Source organism: Xiphophorus couchianus, chromosome 21 (assembly GCF_001444195.1).
Source record: "Xiphophorus couchianus chromosome 21, X_couchianus-1.0, whole genome shotgun sequence".
NCBI classification, from domain to species: domain Eukaryota; kingdom Metazoa; phylum Chordata; class Actinopteri; order Cyprinodontiformes; family Poeciliidae; genus Xiphophorus; species Xiphophorus couchianus.
Genome location: NC_040248.1, coordinates 15,617,885 through 15,636,069, shown reverse-complemented (window position 1 = coordinate 15,636,069; position 18,185 = coordinate 15,617,885). Strand labels below are relative to the sequence as shown.

Sequence of the window (18,185 nt, the reverse complement as noted above, 5' to 3'; positions counted from 1 at the left end):
TAAAGAACTTCCACTTATGACAAAGTCTGTCAAAACAATATTGCATTCGCTGACAGTAGCACCCGGCTGTTTTATTAGATCTTAATCTTGGGGATTTTGCGTTATGAACCTTGTAATATTATTCCAAGGCAATGCACACGTTTGTTATTGTTACTTGCTATTTAAAATCTCCAAAACCTAATGCATTAGGGACTGGAGAAAGACTCCACAAGGAGAGAACTGAGGGAGACTACATGACTATAATGGATGACTCAAGTGGCCATGGTACTGTCAGGGCAACTTGTGCCTCCAGGAAGAGATATGAGGGTTAAAGACAGAGTATAAGTGTACCACTGTAGGGTGGCCTTGGATATTTATGTAACTGCTTCGTAAGGCCGTTTATAAGCAGCCTGGTTGTCCTATAAGGAAGAGAACGCATTAAAATATGGTTAGTGAACGAAATAAAATTAACACAAAAGGGAAAAGCAGGAAGGGTTGTAACTGAGAGTATTCTTCATCAGTTTTGTCGAGATGTGAGGTGTTTGGAACTGATTTTGATTTGAGAAGTATTTCCACCGACAGCAGAGTGGACAAAGAGAGCATAAGAGACTGAATAGGAGGACTCTTGAAAAATCAGCAGAAGAAAGGAAAATTGCAGGAGCAGGTGGTCCTCGTGTGTGTATACTTTTTCATTAAAAAAGATCTGTCTCTGTGTTTTGAGAACAGATTTGCTGACAATGTTGGCACACTCTCTTAGCTCTGCACATTTAGGTCTAAGCCAAGACATACGATTGTCGATATCTTATGATGAATCAGTTCCTCAAATTCCTCGTTGGGAAGTTGGGGGGGGGGGACTGATTTCCTATTTCTGCTATAATAATGAAGAATACTGTGAGTTTATTTTATTGCAACAGTCAGGAGAATCTAAACAAATCTGTATTTTACATTACAGATCAGCATTATTTAATCTAAAAAATTCTTACTTAGATTGTTGGTAGAAGTCTTTAACCATCATCTTGTCTTCTTTTTCCCGGAAGTGGTCAGTGTACATTCGGGCCGCTGTCCGTAAGGAGAAAGGCCTTCCCATTCTGGTGGAGCTACTGAGGATAGACAACGACAAAGTAGTATGTGCTGTCGCCACTGCTCTCCGAAATATGGCCCTGGACATCCGGAACAAGGAGCTTATAGGTGAGTTATGATAACTGGATTACTCCAACAAGGATTATTCCATTACCTCTCATTATTGCATAGATTACTGACATTTCTATTCTCTTTTTATTAAGGGATTTAGTAGAAGTTGAGTTAGAATTTGGTGGCTGATCTCTGCTTTTTGTAAAGCTTTGACTCACTGATACCAGTTTTATGAGATTCCTGATATATGCGTTAAAATGCAAGAAGATTTAAGATTAAAACTCAAAATATTTTTCTAGCTTCCCTGTCGGGCAGTTATTGCATTTGGAGCAGAGGTGACATCACACCACCATGTGAGAGAGTAAAGCAGAGTTGATGGGGGTTTTGAACAAAGACTGATATTTTGGCTGGGTTTAGCATTTTGTGTTTACACAACAATTACAAAAACATTTGTCTCTTTGCATATATTCTACATAGAGAACGCAGATTCGTACTTCAATCATGAGATTCCCAGCAATGCTTTGGGAATGTCCTAACATAGAGCGGGTCTGAACAATTTTCCCTTAAAGTAGCTCCTGTTTCTGCACTTTTTGTGACTTCATTTTTAAACAACTTACTGAGTCTAAAAAAGTTACATTTGAGTCTTATTTCCTCAATAACACCATCCACACCAAAGTTTGTGGCCAGTAGGAACTGGTAATGGTTATTAGGGTGTGTTCATTGATCAGAAAAAAGGTTGGATTTTTGGCTAATTCGAGTCACCAGATGATTTTTATATAAGTTTCTACTTTTAGGTCAGAAAGATAGTTGCACATTTGTTTGTGTGTGTATGTTTGAAAAACACATGTATGAAACTACAATTGCCTTTTTGCAGACTGAATGTGGTCAGAGGTTAGAGGATATCATTAAGATTAATATCAGATTTGTATGGCCTACGAATATGTTTTGGTTTTGCCTTTTAGTTTTGTGATTTTGTAAAGTTATCATTTCCATATTTTTCCATCCAGCATAATGATTTTTATCTGCCCATCAGTTTAACTGAGACTATTACATGTTGGTCTCTGAGAGACTGAGATTAATAAAGATTGTACTGTGCCAGCTGTGGGTTCAGAAAATAACATGAATAATGTGTAATTGAGAAGGAAACGCTGAAGAGAGTGGGCGAGAGTGGTAGCAGATCAAAGGCTTACATTAGTCTTTGAAAAGTACACTGGGTAATGAGTGAGCCCCAGTCAGTCTGGTAGAATCAACACATCTAGAGATCATTAGCTAACCTGACTCATATACACCGAGTGTGTGTGCATTTCTTTTGTGTCTTCAAGTGTTTTCATGTATTAGATACATCCTTTTTCTTTGAGGCTGTCCTCTCTTTGCTGCTGCCGGGCTAGTGCAGGAATAACAGGTCAATCATGTCGACTGAAAACCAAAAACATCTTTATCTCTCTAAACAGACACCTTACACACACATGAACAGTTTTATGTATGTGCGTGTGCATGGACGTTTTTCTCTCTATCTCTAATATCTCTGACAATCTTGGCTTATTGGTGGGCTCTACGGTTTCTATAGCAACTCTGGCACCCACTGTTTCACGCTGGAGGCTTTTGAAACATATCTTGGTTTTGCAGCAAGTTGTTGTTGTTCCTTGTTGCGGAACAACAAGGAATACCGCCGCCAAGGCTCAACACGCCCCCCTACTACGCTCTGGCTGACGCACAGCAGCAGATTAAAGGATAATTAGAGCTCTCGCGCAGGCGCTTTACTGGCTGTGAGTGATCTCCCTTTTGTGATTTTGTTTGTCTTCTCCAATCTATCTGCAGACAAATTAGCAAGGCAGATTAAAATAAACAAACAATAATTATATATACTGTATATATACAGTATATATAAAAATTGTGAATGCATATCAGCTTAACAAAACTTGGACACACTACTGCAAGTAGAATGATTTGGAGTAACAAAAGTTGAATAGTTTGACCCTGCAAAAAACTGACCAAGTATGACTACAGACATTGTTGCGATCTATTTTATTCTGCATGTAAAGGAACGAACATACAGTAGTTGGGGGACTGCTAAAACGTTTACTCAATTGATTATCACCTGAATGCACGAGTATCTGTAGGTTTGCCTGTGTACTTATGGCTTGTACAATATTTGTAATTATATAAATATCCAGGTGTCATTTTGAAATATTTTGGGGGTGATGATCTACAGGCCTGAGCAAAATCCCTAAAGGTTCAGTCCAATAAGTGAAAAATCCTGTGAAGTAATTTAAGCCTGTCTGTTTTCCTTGTAGGATGGTGATGTGGATGGTGTTTTTGATAATGGTGTTGTGGAAAAGAAAATTTGGAGTCACTTCTGAAAGGTCATCTTGTCTTGCTCGTTATTATGTTGTCTGCCTCCATGACAGCTCAACTTGCCTAACAACGGCCTTTGCAGTCTTCCAGATGTGGATTAAATCTCTGTATATGTATGGTCAGCTTGGTTTTTTTACTAGGTTGTCTAACCAGGACGTTTCCATAACTTTAAACTTCTATCAGGTTGAAGAGTTCAAATTCAGAGTTCTCCTTCACAACTAGATACTGTCAAAAATACTCGATATTTTTAGTTTTAAAGCTAATGTTAATAATTAGGATTAGCTGTTTTCATTTGTCTTGCCGGGGCAAAGTAAATGAAGGTAAATTAGTTTTATTATTGTTGGGTTTTTTTTTTAAATCAGCTTTTTTTTATTATTGACCTTTTCACTAATTAAAGCAGTGTTTTGACTAAGACCACTAAAATGTAGTTTGTTTATAAATATTGCATGTAAAAAAATTAGAATTGTAATTTTTAACAGCCATTAGCTTTCCTGAGCAAAAGCAGCATGAGGTAAACATTTTAATGGACTGACATTCAGATGAAGTGAGAGGAGGAGTCAATTAAATAAATATTGTACAAATTCATTAAGAAATAATTCCCCATTTTTTTAGGATTTTCGATTAAACTGCAACATGACTCATTTATAGTTGAGATGTGCCATTTTCCACATGTTTCTGATTTGAGTGTGTTTCTCCATCTTAAAAAGTCATTAGAGTTGGACAGGAAAATACTTCAGAAAATGTGCAGATCATCTTATAATTACGCATACAGATTAATAAGTAGCATGTTGAGCATAGTAATGTGCAAAGGTGATCTTAAAAATGTCTTAATTTTTGCCGCATTACAACAATGTTTAATATTTTTTATTGTGATTTTATATTAAGGAGCATAACAAAGTAACATGCTTGTGACGTTTAAGGGGAATGATGTGCTTCTGAAAAGGTTCTACAAACTTAAATTATAATTTTTATGTTTGCATTGAACCACACCTATGAGAAGCAAAGACGAATCTGAGATGTGCATGGTAACTATGAATGAGTCGCAATTATTAAACCCAATCAATCAGCCTCTCCGCAAAATTGACCTTTATGGAAGAGTGGCCAAAAAACAAAAAAAGCGTTGTTGAAGAGACCACAAAAACATGATTTAATTCTTCCTGCAAGGACACACACCCATTATGTGGAAATGGATGATCATAAAATCCTCATAATTAACAGAAATAAAGGCTATTTGATCTATTTAATGTTTTGCTTTAAGTTACTGAAATAAATGAACATTCCAGTTATATCCTAATTCAATAAATATGTCTGTAGCATAGAATGCAGAGTTGAATTTAACTGAAATGTTGCTAAGACTTAAAGATTGACACTCTTAAATGTTAACGGTTCAATTTGACTGTGATTAGGTTATTTTGCAAAGAAACCTTGGCAAACAATTTAGTCTCAAGATGTGAAAAGCTGGTAGAGATAAAATACTTGGAACTGTATTTGCACAGAAAAGAGGTACTGCAAGGTATTGAGTAAGAGGGACTAAATGTAGCACACTGCACTTCCCAGATTGTCATATGTATATAAAAAAAGAAAATCTGAAAACCTTGTCTCATTCTTCTTCCGTTTCAGAGTTATGATTTATTTTATGATCGTCTGCCTCATAAAAATCCCAATAAAATACACCAAAGTCTGTGGTTGTGGGTAAGTAAGATCATGTATCTTTTTTATGGAATGAATTTAATTTAAATAATAGTTTAGGAGAAGATAACGGGTGTTCATTAGAAGCAAGCTGCCTTCCTTCTGTTGGAAGAGTGTAGTCGCTCGTGTTTAACCACAGAATCTTACATGGAGCCGCTCTGATTTTCATTTTTAGAGATCAGTGAGGTAGCTGTAGCCTTTCGGTATGACTCCTTGTGTTAACATGCGCAGCATCATTCTGGGTCTTTGTGCAAACAGGAGGCTCGGGAGCCACTAAAGTGCAATCAATGTGTCAGAGCTTCTTAATCACACAGTCTGACTAACTCAACTGTAAACACAATGGCACAAATAATAAACATAGTTCTAACAGATAATGCATAAAAATATGAGTTTTTTATTTGCTATGACAAACCTAAACTTCCAAAGCATGCACAGTCGGTGCTGAACTGTATACGTGAATAGCAATTTTTTTGCGTCCAATTTCTGACCAAGACTAGGTCAGTTTTGTGATCGGTTTTAAATTGTAAACATTGCCAAATTTTAAACAATGTGGTTTTATTTTTGCTTAATGCTTCTAGCATTTTCATCTGACTTAAAAAAACTCAGATTTTATTTGTGCTCTAGTTTGGGATAATATAGTGGAAAATACACTAATGACTATGTTTTCTTACATTCTGTTGTCAGGCAGGTTGTCAAAAGGTCGTTCTTATGCTTTTTCTTCTTTACATACTCTTTCCTCTATATATCTTATGTAACCTCTTACGTAATCTCATATGGAATCCTCTGAGGCACAAATATACCTTTAGCAGAAAAGGATCAAAGGAGACGATCCCTCTGTAAAGCTCAAGAAAGACGAACTGCAGGTGAATCCTGGCATAATCTTTTCTGACCTGCACAAGCAGCATGAAGAAAGAGACGATAGTAAGAGAAGAGTCACTACATCAGCACAACTCCATGAAGAGTACAAGTAGCTATCTGGAGCTCCACAATGTCGGCTTGACTTTAAGACGTCAAGCTAATATTATGCAGTCTTTTGAATGGAAGAAATAAGTTTACTAATTTTCAGTAAGCTGCTGCTAGTTTACATGTAAAAAAAAAAAAAACTACTTTGCTAAAAACAAATTACCACCAATGGGATAGAAAACAACTGCTAGTGTCTTTCTTTACTGAGTGATACATGAACAAACATGAAGTTTCCAAAGTGTGGAGATAAAAACAAAACAAAGGACAAGAAAAGAGAGGTCGACCAGTATGGTTTCAGCTTTTTTTTGTTTTTTGCAAACTCTCAGCCGATTAAGATGGATAAGAAAGAAGCAGAGACCAAGCTTTTAGGAAAGACAAGTCCAAATATTCTCCGTCCTCCAATGTTTGGTCGGTACGATTTCACAGATTTAGTTGATTTGTTTTTGTAAGATCAAAGTTGCACCTAATTACAATACAATCCCGCATGACAAATCTCCTCAAACATCACCTCATTCTGAAAAACAGAAACTGAATCTTCTTGTGTCAAATCCTCTGGAAAGCTCTCTATGATTGGATACCGGGGAGACAAGCAGGAGGAAAAGAGCAAGAAGTGGCACAAGACTAGAGAGGGATAAAAGGGAAAAAGTAACGTGAAGCCAAGTCAGCCTAAGAATATATAGCAATGGAAGAGGAAAGAGATGAGAGAGCAGTGACAGCTAAGTCTTAACTGCATATGTATGCTTACTCTGAAATCCCTCAGTAATGTGATTTTGTGCTATATTGATGTCTCTGCGACTCCTTCTTTTCATCTCTGTGTTTTGGGTCTCTCCTGATTTCACCTCCTTTATGGCTTTGATTTGCATATTATAGTCTATAGTCGTGTAGCGATACATGCACTTCATTCATCGATGTACTATGTGTCAGGGCAATTCTTACCGTTTACTTAAAAACGGTAATTTGACACACATGAATTTGGAACAGCACTTTAATGCCTGAAAGGCTGTTTCTTGTTCTCGTAGGAGAGAGAGAGGCAGCTCCCATTTACGCAGAATAAATTTGTTTCATGAAAATTAAGGAACCTTGTTTTACTTTGGTAGATGGTGCAGACCAAAATTTGCTCAGAATTAGAAAACAGGATGTGTGTTGATTCAGGACGTCTAATAGGTTGAAGGGACCTGTTAATCTGACCAAACAGGATTCTTCTCACTGGAAATAACAGTTACATTTATACATTCCCCAGAGTCCTGACTCGAATCCAACAATAGAATCTGTGAAGGCAGCGGCAGATTAGGGTAATTGCAAGGATGATTTCCAACCTCAAAGACTTGGAGCTCATCACGAAAGGTGAATTATAATTTCCGGGATATTTATTTGGAAAGACGCTCATGAATGTTTGGGGTTGAATTCTGGGCTGTGGAACCTTGGAATTAGAAAACACCACTGCTGCTCTGTGCAACCACTACACAGCATAGTATGCATTTGGAAACACAGTGAGCAAAACTTGGTTTGTCATTTCTTGGCAAGTTTATTTTGCACATCTGACTCTTCCACTGCTATAACCTGTGTGCATCCATTTCTTAGCCACATGTAGCTGTGGCATGCATTATGAGATATGCACAAGGTACAAGTGCTAGAAAACCTTCTGGCAGGCCATTAATAATGGATATGAAATTATCTCATGGGGAAAAAGTGGCCATATCTTTTACCTTGAGCTTGAATATGATTTCCATCTTTGATGTTGAAGTGCGATTGGTTGTACGTTCTGCAACTTCTGAAAATTAACATTTGGTGATTTTTTTATTTTTTTTTTCCTTTTCAAACTTAAAATTATTGGCAGAATATTTATTGGGTTATTTAAAACTTCTCAAACCATTTTGCAATGTTTGGAACCTGAGCTTAAAACACCAGGTTCCAAACCTTGGATCTATGTACGCAATGCTACAGTGACAAAGTATTGGCTGTACATGTTATTGGGTAGCCCACTATGTTTATTACGCTTTGCTTTGCTTGACTAGTTCCATGAACTTTTATTGTCTTTCACGCCCACAATTGATCTAGCTCTCAGTAACCCTGACAGAGCTCAGAAAAAGTCCTGGCAACATCTTAACCTTAGAAAAGACAGAGTGATCAGATCAATGTGATTAACTGCAACAGATGTCATATTGTGATTGTCAACAATAATGTTTTAATGGGATATTTGTATGTGGGCACACTCATAATAGTCATGTTTGCACATAAAATGCTGTGGATTGAAATCATCCTCCGTTTGTAGGGTCACAGCGGACTGATGCCTATCTGCATCAGTCATTGGGCGAAAGGACGGGTGCACCATGGAGAGCTGTTTCATTCAAAATTAAATGCATAAATAAATACTGTTATTAATGTTATTATTATTATTATTATTATTATTAATGCTATTAATAACTAATTTATAAATTCTCCATGAAATAAAAATATGCACCCATGAAATAAAAACAAAATAAATAATACGAAAATATATTTTTCAATGGAGATGTTTTTTTTTTATTCATTTAGTTCATTTATTTATTCATCTGTTTATTTCAATTTTTATTTTGTAATGGTCTTTTGTTTTGTGACACTTTCATTTTGCGAACCCACTTCAGAAATTTTTATTATTTTTTAACTCTGTTTTTATTTCAGCCTATTTTTTTTTTCATGTTCTTATATTCAAATCGTGGGACGAGGATTTTTCTGCTGAGCCCTTCGTGAAGTCAGTTCACTTCTGTATCGAACAAACTGGCCCTCCGATCTTAATGAATCTAAGTTTTTCTGCTCCTGAAAAAAAATCTGAATATTTACTTCGTTTTTTATTTCATGGGGACATTTATTTGATAGAGTATTTATTATTTATTTATTTATTGCTATTTGTTTATTTGAAAGTACATCACAGCATTTATATTTTTTCTGCATCAAATCACTGAATACCAGTTTCTATTGGACTATATCAAAGTAGCTCTGCAGTAACTCTGCTTAGCATTGTCTCTTTCAAACTGAGAGCAGTGCACAATCACTTTTTGTGGACATGTTTTTCTTAATGTTTGAACAGAGAAAATTGAGATTGTCCTTACCTTGCATTGCTAAAATGATAAAATAAAATTTACTTTATTGATCACTGGATTGGGAAATTATTCTCTGGTCCGTTTATATCATCCTGTTTTTCTACTACCCCCCACTTGCCTTCTCTGTGCAGTTTGACAGTTTCTCTGTCTTCCACTTCCTTACCTCATCTCCTCCTCTTTTTTTTTTGTTCCTCCTTCTCCGACACACCCCTCTCCGTCTTTTTCCCCAGACATGAGCTCATAACGCCTTAGTCTCTCATTCTTTGTGTGTCGCGTTGATGACATCAGTCTCGAGGAGTGTTACTGTGGAAACCAAAGTAGTGCAACACAGGGATGTCACTAATTGCATGACTGTGTGTGTGTGCACTCACCGTGTACATCGGAGTGTTTTTATGATGGATGTCAGGCACTGTGTTGCAAATAATTAAAAACGTGAAGAAAACTGCAATATGTACATTTTTTTATTATTATTTTACTCTCACACATGTTCTCAGAAAATGTGGCAAAATCAGTGTTATGAGCAACTAAGTTGCCAGCCAAGGCAACATTTTTTGCTGTTCTCACACACGCCAGATTCTACATATTTTGTCTTCTCGGCTGTCAACAGACTGCACAGTCCTAGACATAAACAACTTTGCAAGGCGAGCAGGCTGAGAGACGGTGCGTCCCGGTCTATTGACTCACACAGTGTTGACGCACACTTCTCCGTCTCTGCTGCGGCACTACTTTATGAAATTTCTCTGTCGCCTGTGGGATGATTTCCTCATGTGTGAGGGTATGGCATGTCTTTTATCAGCATACTTTGTTCTCTCTGGCATTCCTCGTTCTGTGTGCCTCTGAACCCAACAGGGAGCACGACAGCAAGAGAAAAATAGAGAACAATAAAGAGAGACAGACATGGGGACAGAAAGTGCTGCCATGTGTTTATTAGATGGATTTTTTTTTTCCTCACAGCTTTTATGTCATCAGTCTAACTCAAGCTGAGGAACTCTTATGAATTCCACAATAACATCAAGCTAAAGGTTTCAAATGATCTGTTCATAGCCAAGAGCTTGTGATTTTCTTCACAAAGTAGTTCATTAAGAAGGGTATTGTGACTCTGTAACTTTACTAAATGTTCTGTAACTATAATGGAACAATTATTTATTCTTTATTCTTCTAATGAAGGTGCAGGTTTCATACATTTGGAAATGATTCCTGCCTTTTTATCCCCTCTCCTCTTCCCCAGCAATTCCTGCTGTAGACTTGTCATCTGCAGACATCAGAGGCAGACACGGAGTGTGAGGTATAACTGTGCTGTGAAAAGCACCAAACTCAGGAAGTCTGACTATTTTCTAATTGGGAAAGAAATTTTCCTCAATTTCAAACCTTTTCGAGAGTTGCTGCACTCCAGATGGGTATTCTTCATTTAACTTCTGGAAAAATAAAGGGATAGATTTTGCAATCAGACTGAGGATGGTAATCAATATTGACTTCAGGATGCTCTACTGTGTGCTGCTGTGTTTATTAAATAAAACATAAATGCTGCATCTTTTAATGCTTTGCAGTATTATAGATAAAGTGATTGTCTCTGGCTCCCTTTTCCTCCCCAAATGCTATTGGATTGTTTTCAGTGTCAATGAAACTACAAATATTTTAATATTTGTTTGTGTTTTTCAGAATGACTGCCTTCAGAGGATATCACTCAAATATGTTTCATGTTTTCAGTAAATGAGCAGTATCCTGTTGCTTTGAATATGGCACCACCTGTCAGGGCAATGATGAATTGCAGTCACATATGGAGAAACTGATCCTTATAATACAGAGGAGCTGAAACAGTAATTCCACAGAATAGATGACAGCAAAAATTGTTTTGGATTGTTGTACTGTCACATGAACAGTTGACAACATAAACAAATAAAAGCCTGCATTGCCTAATTCAATCACTTGTTCAGTTTAATGGTCGACATAAAACGAGTACGGCATCCTAAAATCATCTTTGCGTTTTAGGTGAAAGTATCTGCACTTAGACAAAATGCTTCACTGCTCGATGTTGAGTTTCGTCTCTTTCTTAGCAGTTTGGCTTTTACAGTTAAAGCTCCGACCGTCTTATGAGCTTTAACTGAAGTCAGAAAATGCTCCAGAAATCCTGAAAGCCACTGGCTTCTGATGCCATTAAGCATATAGGCAATCAGACACCACAAACAATCAAGCTGTTTCATCTTTCCCCATCTCTCCCTGAGACAATTACCTCCAATTTCACTTCAATAACATTCTCCCTTCTCCGTCAGTAAACAATCAAATCACTCCATTGTTGAGGGTAATTGGATCCTTTTAAATCAAATCAGCCGTTATGGTCATGATGAAGCATGGCCTGCGCTGCAGCGGCTGGTGACACATAAGGGAATGCAACGCAGGAATACATTACTGTCTCTGCCCCTCAGGTAAAGATAGCTATATTGGAAGAGCTGTGTAATACAGGTTTATTAGGCTGTGCAGTGATCAGCACAAGGCTCGCCTCTGTCCTTGAGGACGTGTTCCACTTGTAGCTGCTCGCATTCCAGAAACAAAGACAACGGATGTAGTAGGAAGGCTGATGTGCACGTTACGCTTTGTGTGAAACAGCTTTAAGACATGTTAATTTGTCAAATCTCATAAAAACGTTGATGTACGGTAAACACTTCCCTTGCTTTTTATCCACCGTATAGTCTCTCATAAAGTGGCTGATCTTCTGCTTGCTACAACCGCAAGCTTCAACATACTGAATATTTGCCCCAGCCTCAAGACTTTTGCAGTACTCAACAGGTTTTCCTTGAAAATTTCTTATTAACTTATTAATGCCACTCAGCTTCCCTTACCTTGCATTCCCACAGCATGCACCTGCTACCACCATGTTTCACCTCTGAGTTTGTGTGCAGGCTTTGGTACAGCATTTGCAAATTAACTTGTCACTTTTGAAGACAGCAGACTAATAGGACTGAACAGTGTGCAATCCTGCTGATCTTTCTGGTGCGTTCCCTTGCCTTGATGATAGCATTTGACTGCAAATGTTCTCCATCCCATCGGTTCTTATCTGTGGTTCTCAGAGCCGACTGCACTACGTGTTTCAAGTACTTCCCTTTAGATGCACACCTGACTAAAGCTGTGTATTTAAAGGGCTGGGCGATTAACCGGCTTAGGGAACACTTGATGGCATGCTGAGGAGGTAATGCAATCATTTGAATCAGGTGTGCTGGGACAGAGAAGACAAGACGGTGGGCCCTGAGGACCAGCATTAAGAAACCCTGCTTTTGCAAACTTCTGAACAATTCACAGAACAGCTGTAATTGCACTGAGTATAAATACATTACATAGATTATTGGGAGAAATCTGAAGCCCGATGGTGGCCATGCTTTGAAGATTTCCCTTCCTCTTTGCAATCATGTGTCGCTTTGTCAGTCTATCACATATAATCCTGATAGAGTACACTGACTTTTTTGGGGGGAGGGGTTGTAATGTGAAATAATGCGGAAAAAGTTTATAAATACCTTCACAAGGGACTATCATGTTTTAAGTGTAGCAGCCTTTAAGGAGACTGAGGGGAACATCAAAAGCTTGAGCTTAGAATTTGCTGAATCTTAAAATAATTTGGGGAAAGTGCATCGACTACTTCTCATTTAGCTTAATCTATTATTCATCAATAAACATCTTACAGTCTCTGAAATTGTTCTGTGTACATGTACGAAAATGTCAGATTGTAATGGCTAATAGGATCTTTGCTTCTTTTTTTTTGCCTTTTATGTTTATTTACATACTCTAATTGGATATCTGTTCTGGGGAGTTGTCAGCTAAAAACGGAGGCAGCTAAAACTATAGAGTTGGGTGTATGTAAGGTTTTTGGATCATTCAGGTGACATGTGCTTGGGAATCAAACTTCCTCTAATGTTTTTATGAAAACATTTGGAAATTTTAAAAGAACTTTCCATCTGATTCTGCAAGTACCGAGGCAATTCATCTTCCATTCGTCTAAGCTTATGCTAATGTCAGCACTGGTTAAATCCTGCCCTTTATTCCAAAGCTTCCTATTCATCTTCTGTCCTCTCTCATGGGTGACCAATACTCTGCTGCATCCTCTTTGCTCCCCTTCCTTATTATTTTCTCCTTTCTAATCTTGGGCCCCAAGGAAAAAATGTGGTGATGTTGTGACGACTGAAAGGCATCCACACAGAGGTGGCTGTGTACCCACACGCCACACGCTGAATATGCTGGTGGCAGCTTATCAGCACGTTTTGTTGATAAGCAAAAAAATATTTATGGCACTTATAATTTCTCAAGCCTCCGCTGCGTATCAGGTGTTGCTGTTATTACCTGCAGTCAGTCGGTTGATAAATTAGTCACTTCATCAGTAATTAAGACATCCTCGGAGAAAATGATCTGTCAGTCCGTCAGTGAATTAGCAAGTCACTAAATCATTCACACCCTTAATCAGTAAATAATTCAGACCTTCACTGAGGAATTTGTCAGATCTTCAAATAAGTTAAGTAAATTAACCGTTCTTCAGTTGGTAAATCAGCCAGGAAATTATTCACTTGACTCAAGTCACTCACATAATGAGTCATCCTCCAAGGATTCAACTTAACTTTGTATTCAAAGCCAAAAGACAATGGCTGCTTAACCTCTGCTGAGCCTGCCAACCTCTGATAACACTCGGCCAATTAACTCGCAACTTTTATCCTTACAGATGGACTTTTTCGGAGTGTGTACGTGAGCGTGCATTAGATTCCCGTGCATCAATGCATGTCCATGTTTAAAGCATCAGCATATGCTCCTGTGTTTGACTTCCAAGCTTGAAATGATGCACTCATGTCATAGTGATGTGTGACTTAGGTTTTCAGTGGGGAGAAAGAAGCATATGTTTCAGACACCACCAGATAAAGAAAAGAGGAATGTTTTGAAAGAAAAAAAAATACATTTCTTGCTTCAGAAGAACAAATTGTAATGCTGCAAGGATATTTTATTCCTGCTTATACTCTCTATAATTCTTTTATGAACTCAAAGTTAGCAGCAGAATATTGGTCAGCAGATACAAAGTGGCCATTAAGAAGGCAAGTCGTACTTTTGTTCTGCACTGTGAAAATGAGTAACTTAAAAGGTGTTATTTTACAACCAGTAAAAGAAATAAGTGTGGCGCCATACAGGGAAAACCAAAAAGCCTTTCATTATAAAATAATTTTGGGTTCTGTCTTCTCTGTCTCCAAAGAGGATGTAACAGGTTGTTTGAGAAGAGAAAGCAATAGAATCCCCACTTCTTTTTCCGATGTTTTAAATGTATTATGATGTAATTTAGAGATGGACTTATTAGTTATGAGGGTTTTATTTTTCTTTAAACAGTAGATCTGACACATAATTATATTTTCTTTTCTTCTTTCTCAAAATGATCTCGTGTCACTTATAACTGACATTTTACAAAAAAGGAAACTGGGCTGAATTAATTTTGGCTTCCTATTTTCATATGGAAGTTGATATCAACAACATTTGGTTGCTGTCTGTGGTGAGGCAATGGTTGTCGGGTTGTCAATAATCTAATTTGGAATAGATATACATGCTTATTTCACTGCAATTAGTACATTTTTGTGAGCATAAAAAAACAAAACATCTAAATGTTGTGACATCCTTAATAACTAAACAATTTTCTCAGATATACCCCAGTTTTCAGAGTGGATTTGTGGGAAGTTGTTGTTTTGGTTATTATTTCAGCCCAGAGATTAAACTATTTCCAGTTTAAAAGAAGCAAATGCCAGAAAGAGCACAGAGGGCAAAGATGCTCTTCTGATAACAAATGTATCCAATAAAGTTTTTCGTTGAAGCATGTCTGCGCTATAGATAAAAAGCAGATACTCACAGTAGCTGCTGCCTCAGAGAAACCATGGGAGGCCTTGAGGTTTGAAGTAAACATCTTGGCAACCACCATTTACACTTAGCATTTTATTTTATTTATTTTTTTATTAAAATAGATGTTGGATTCTTAAATTTGTAAGTCCAATAAAAAAAATATAAACTTATTGAGCACTGCACTCGGCAATGTTTCTTGCTGCTTGTTATTTCTGCACAGGAGACGAGCATCAACTGCACGGCAGCCCATGGGCTAACCCACGCCGTTTACAAAGAGGCAGAAGTTACTGCCTGCCACATCTTGTGCTTTTTCAACTCACAGTGCCTTTTTATTGTCTCTGCTTAGCAAAGTCGGGTAAAGCTGTTTATGCACTTAGCACAAATGGATAAAATGTTGAGCTTTCCTAGAAAAAGTGATGGCTTATTTGGAGTGTTTTTTTATACTGCTGAACTAGCATGAAGTGAGAAAAGAAAGTGAACATAATTTCTTGGAAAGCGCATCCTCTGAGCTGGAGTTCAGCTTGTATCTGCCTCACTTCTCATATCTGATTTGGATTGTAAAATGGTGACAAAGTGACATTTAAACCATCATATAAATATAAGTCCAGCAACAAAAAATTGCATATTTTATTAGTATATTTGTTTAATTTTTACGTTTGATTCAGGCCAGTGGACCTCAGCTGGCTCATGTTCTGCATCCATGGGAAATACGCAGAACATTTTCATTTGCGGCTATACTTCAGCTATAGCTGTTCAACATTCACAGCTAAGTCCAAAATGATTGTTCTTTACCTGAAACTTGACCTGTGGGCTTTGCTCCTGAAAACACAAGACGATTCAAGTGTAATTGACAGGTTTTATGATGGTTGAGACATTTCTTCCCCGTAGGCTGCCTCTCATGTTTGATTCATTTCTACATTGCTCCTTAGTCAGCACAATCACACATTTCATCAGTTCAGTTTCCCCACTGTCTTCTGTTCTCCCTGCCGATTTGGTGTGATCTCTCTGGCCCTTCGCCTCAGTCCTCTTTGTCTCCTAAGCCCATGAGAAACTCCTCAGCATGACTGAGACAACTTAGGAAATCACTCACTTGCTACCTGACTCCTAATGAGCCATATTAGTTTCATAGCGACAGTGATGGATCCTTTGCACCCTAATTAAACCAGATTTATTTTCTTTTCATAAAAAAACATCTATTTTGAATTGAATGTGTGACAGTAATTTGCTTATTTGTAAGCCAGGTTGAACAGTATTTCAGGGATGCTAGTAGTGGCATGAGGTTAATAATTGTTCTTGCTCTTCATTTTTTTTTCTCCATAAAAATTAGGAAAATATGCCATGAGAGATTTGATCCATCGGCTACCGGGCAGTAGTTGCAGCAGCAACAATAACACCACCAGCATTGGAACGTCGGGCAATACAGGCACTCCCAGCAAGGCCATGTCAGACGATACGGTAACTGCCATATGCTGCGCACTACATGAAGTGATAACCAAGAATATGGAGAATGCAAAAGCTCTACGTGATTCTGGCGGGATTGAAAAGCTCATCGGCATTGCCCGCAGCAAAGGAGACAAGTAAGTAGGTCGTGGTCAAGAATTGTTTTGTCTGCAACTGTGAAATAACTCAAGTGTTTGAAATCACACTTGAAATGTCTCGCAGATCTCCATTGTCATTTCAAATCAGGAAATGCTTAATTTTTAATGCAACTTCTACATTAGATGTCTTCAAAGAAGGATTTTCTATTCCTGCCTTTTTCTGAGAAGAAATCTAATGTTAGCTGTTAAATAAATGATGGGATATTTGATTAACATCATTTGCATCCCAGAAAGCCTTTATTATTTGGTTAAGTTCTGAAGTGAAATGTTTAATCTACACAGGGTTAAGATATTAAAGAGTCCATTTTGCTATTTGATCTAGACGCACTGCATGCAGGAAGGTCTGGGTCCAATTCCTGGAGTCTTTTTGATGTCCAGAAATATTCAGCACAACTTTCAGCACCAGCTGAAGCTGGTGCTGAAGCTGAATCTGGTGCTGAGTTGTGCAGCGGTAAACGAAACCTTCTGTTTTGCAGTCTTGGCTGCTCAGTTTTGTATGAGTACTATGAACTCAACAATGCTGTTTTTATACAGTGGGCAATTATGTGGCAACCAAAAGTTTTACACTGTATTCCTTTGGCAAACTTCGGATATTTCATGCAGAAAAGGGACACACGATTTTCCCTCAAGGCAAACTTGATGGCTTTTCTGTGGTTGTGTGTGTATGCAGGCAGCAGATAAGAGGCAGTCTTTGTTGGGTTGTTGGGACCCAGTCTTGATAGTGTTTGCCTCTCCCCTTTGCATTAAAAGTAATTATGACTCAGTTGAATTTTCTTTATACTTTAGGATATAAGTTAAAGGCTCCTGTTGTAACCATTGTAACTTATAGATTACACTAAGTGTTTGTGCCTGATTTTATTTTTTACACTTCAATTTTTTTCACAGAGACCATCGTTTAAGTAAGAATAGCTGAAATGTAATCGCAGATTATATTCCTTTACAGAATTAAATATTGTCTAATTTGTTCAAACAAAATTAAATAAAAGCCTTTTTAAAAGTGATTAAGATCTCATTTTGATAAAAATATTTATATTTGAGTGTGGGCAGCTGTTTTTGAAGTGTACATTGTTTGTGTGAGAAAATAAAATGGAATGAAGCAGATGTAAAGTTGGTTACTGATGTGTGACTGACTGATTTACTAATTGGTGGTCTGAACTCAGTTCAGAATGCTTAGGTGCTGAACTTTTACTATTCAATTAATTTTAACCTGGCTAAATTGAATTAACTACATCCTGCTGAACATGAACTAGTTCAACACAGTTTAAAAAAATTACAATTAGGTCAGTCAACTTACCTGAATGGGAATTGACTTGGAAAATGTGTTTGTAGTAAATCAATGAGAGAACATGTGTGATATTCTAGTTAGGAAAAAAATGGATGGAAAGTAACAATGGGTGATGTTATGTCAAAGCAAAGAAAAACAAATATCAGGGAGAAGTGATAAAGTAAATGGAAGAATAGAGTCCTGACTTCAGTTATCTCACTCACTTGTGGGACAGAGCTCTGCCTCATTTTACCCAGCGGGCGCAAAACGATTTTT

General features: G+C 37.5%; 1 protein-coding gene across 6 annotated transcripts in view; it reads left to right on the top strand.

Annotated features, from left to right (window-relative positions):
- ctnnd2a (catenin (cadherin-associated protein), delta 2a) overlaps positions 1-18,185 on the top strand; it is a 218,493-nt gene that overhangs the window by 182,073 nt on the left and 18,235 nt on the right. For all 6 annotated transcript variants that reach the window (XM_028005386.1, XM_028005383.1, XM_028005385.1 and 3 more), the window contains exons 19-20: positions 1,017-1,167; positions 16,375-16,624. In XM_028005386.1, the coding sequence (XP_027861187.1) occupies positions 1,017-1,167; positions 16,375-16,624 (401 nt within the window). The remainder of the gene's footprint in view (positions 1-1,016; positions 1,168-16,374; positions 16,625-18,185) is intronic.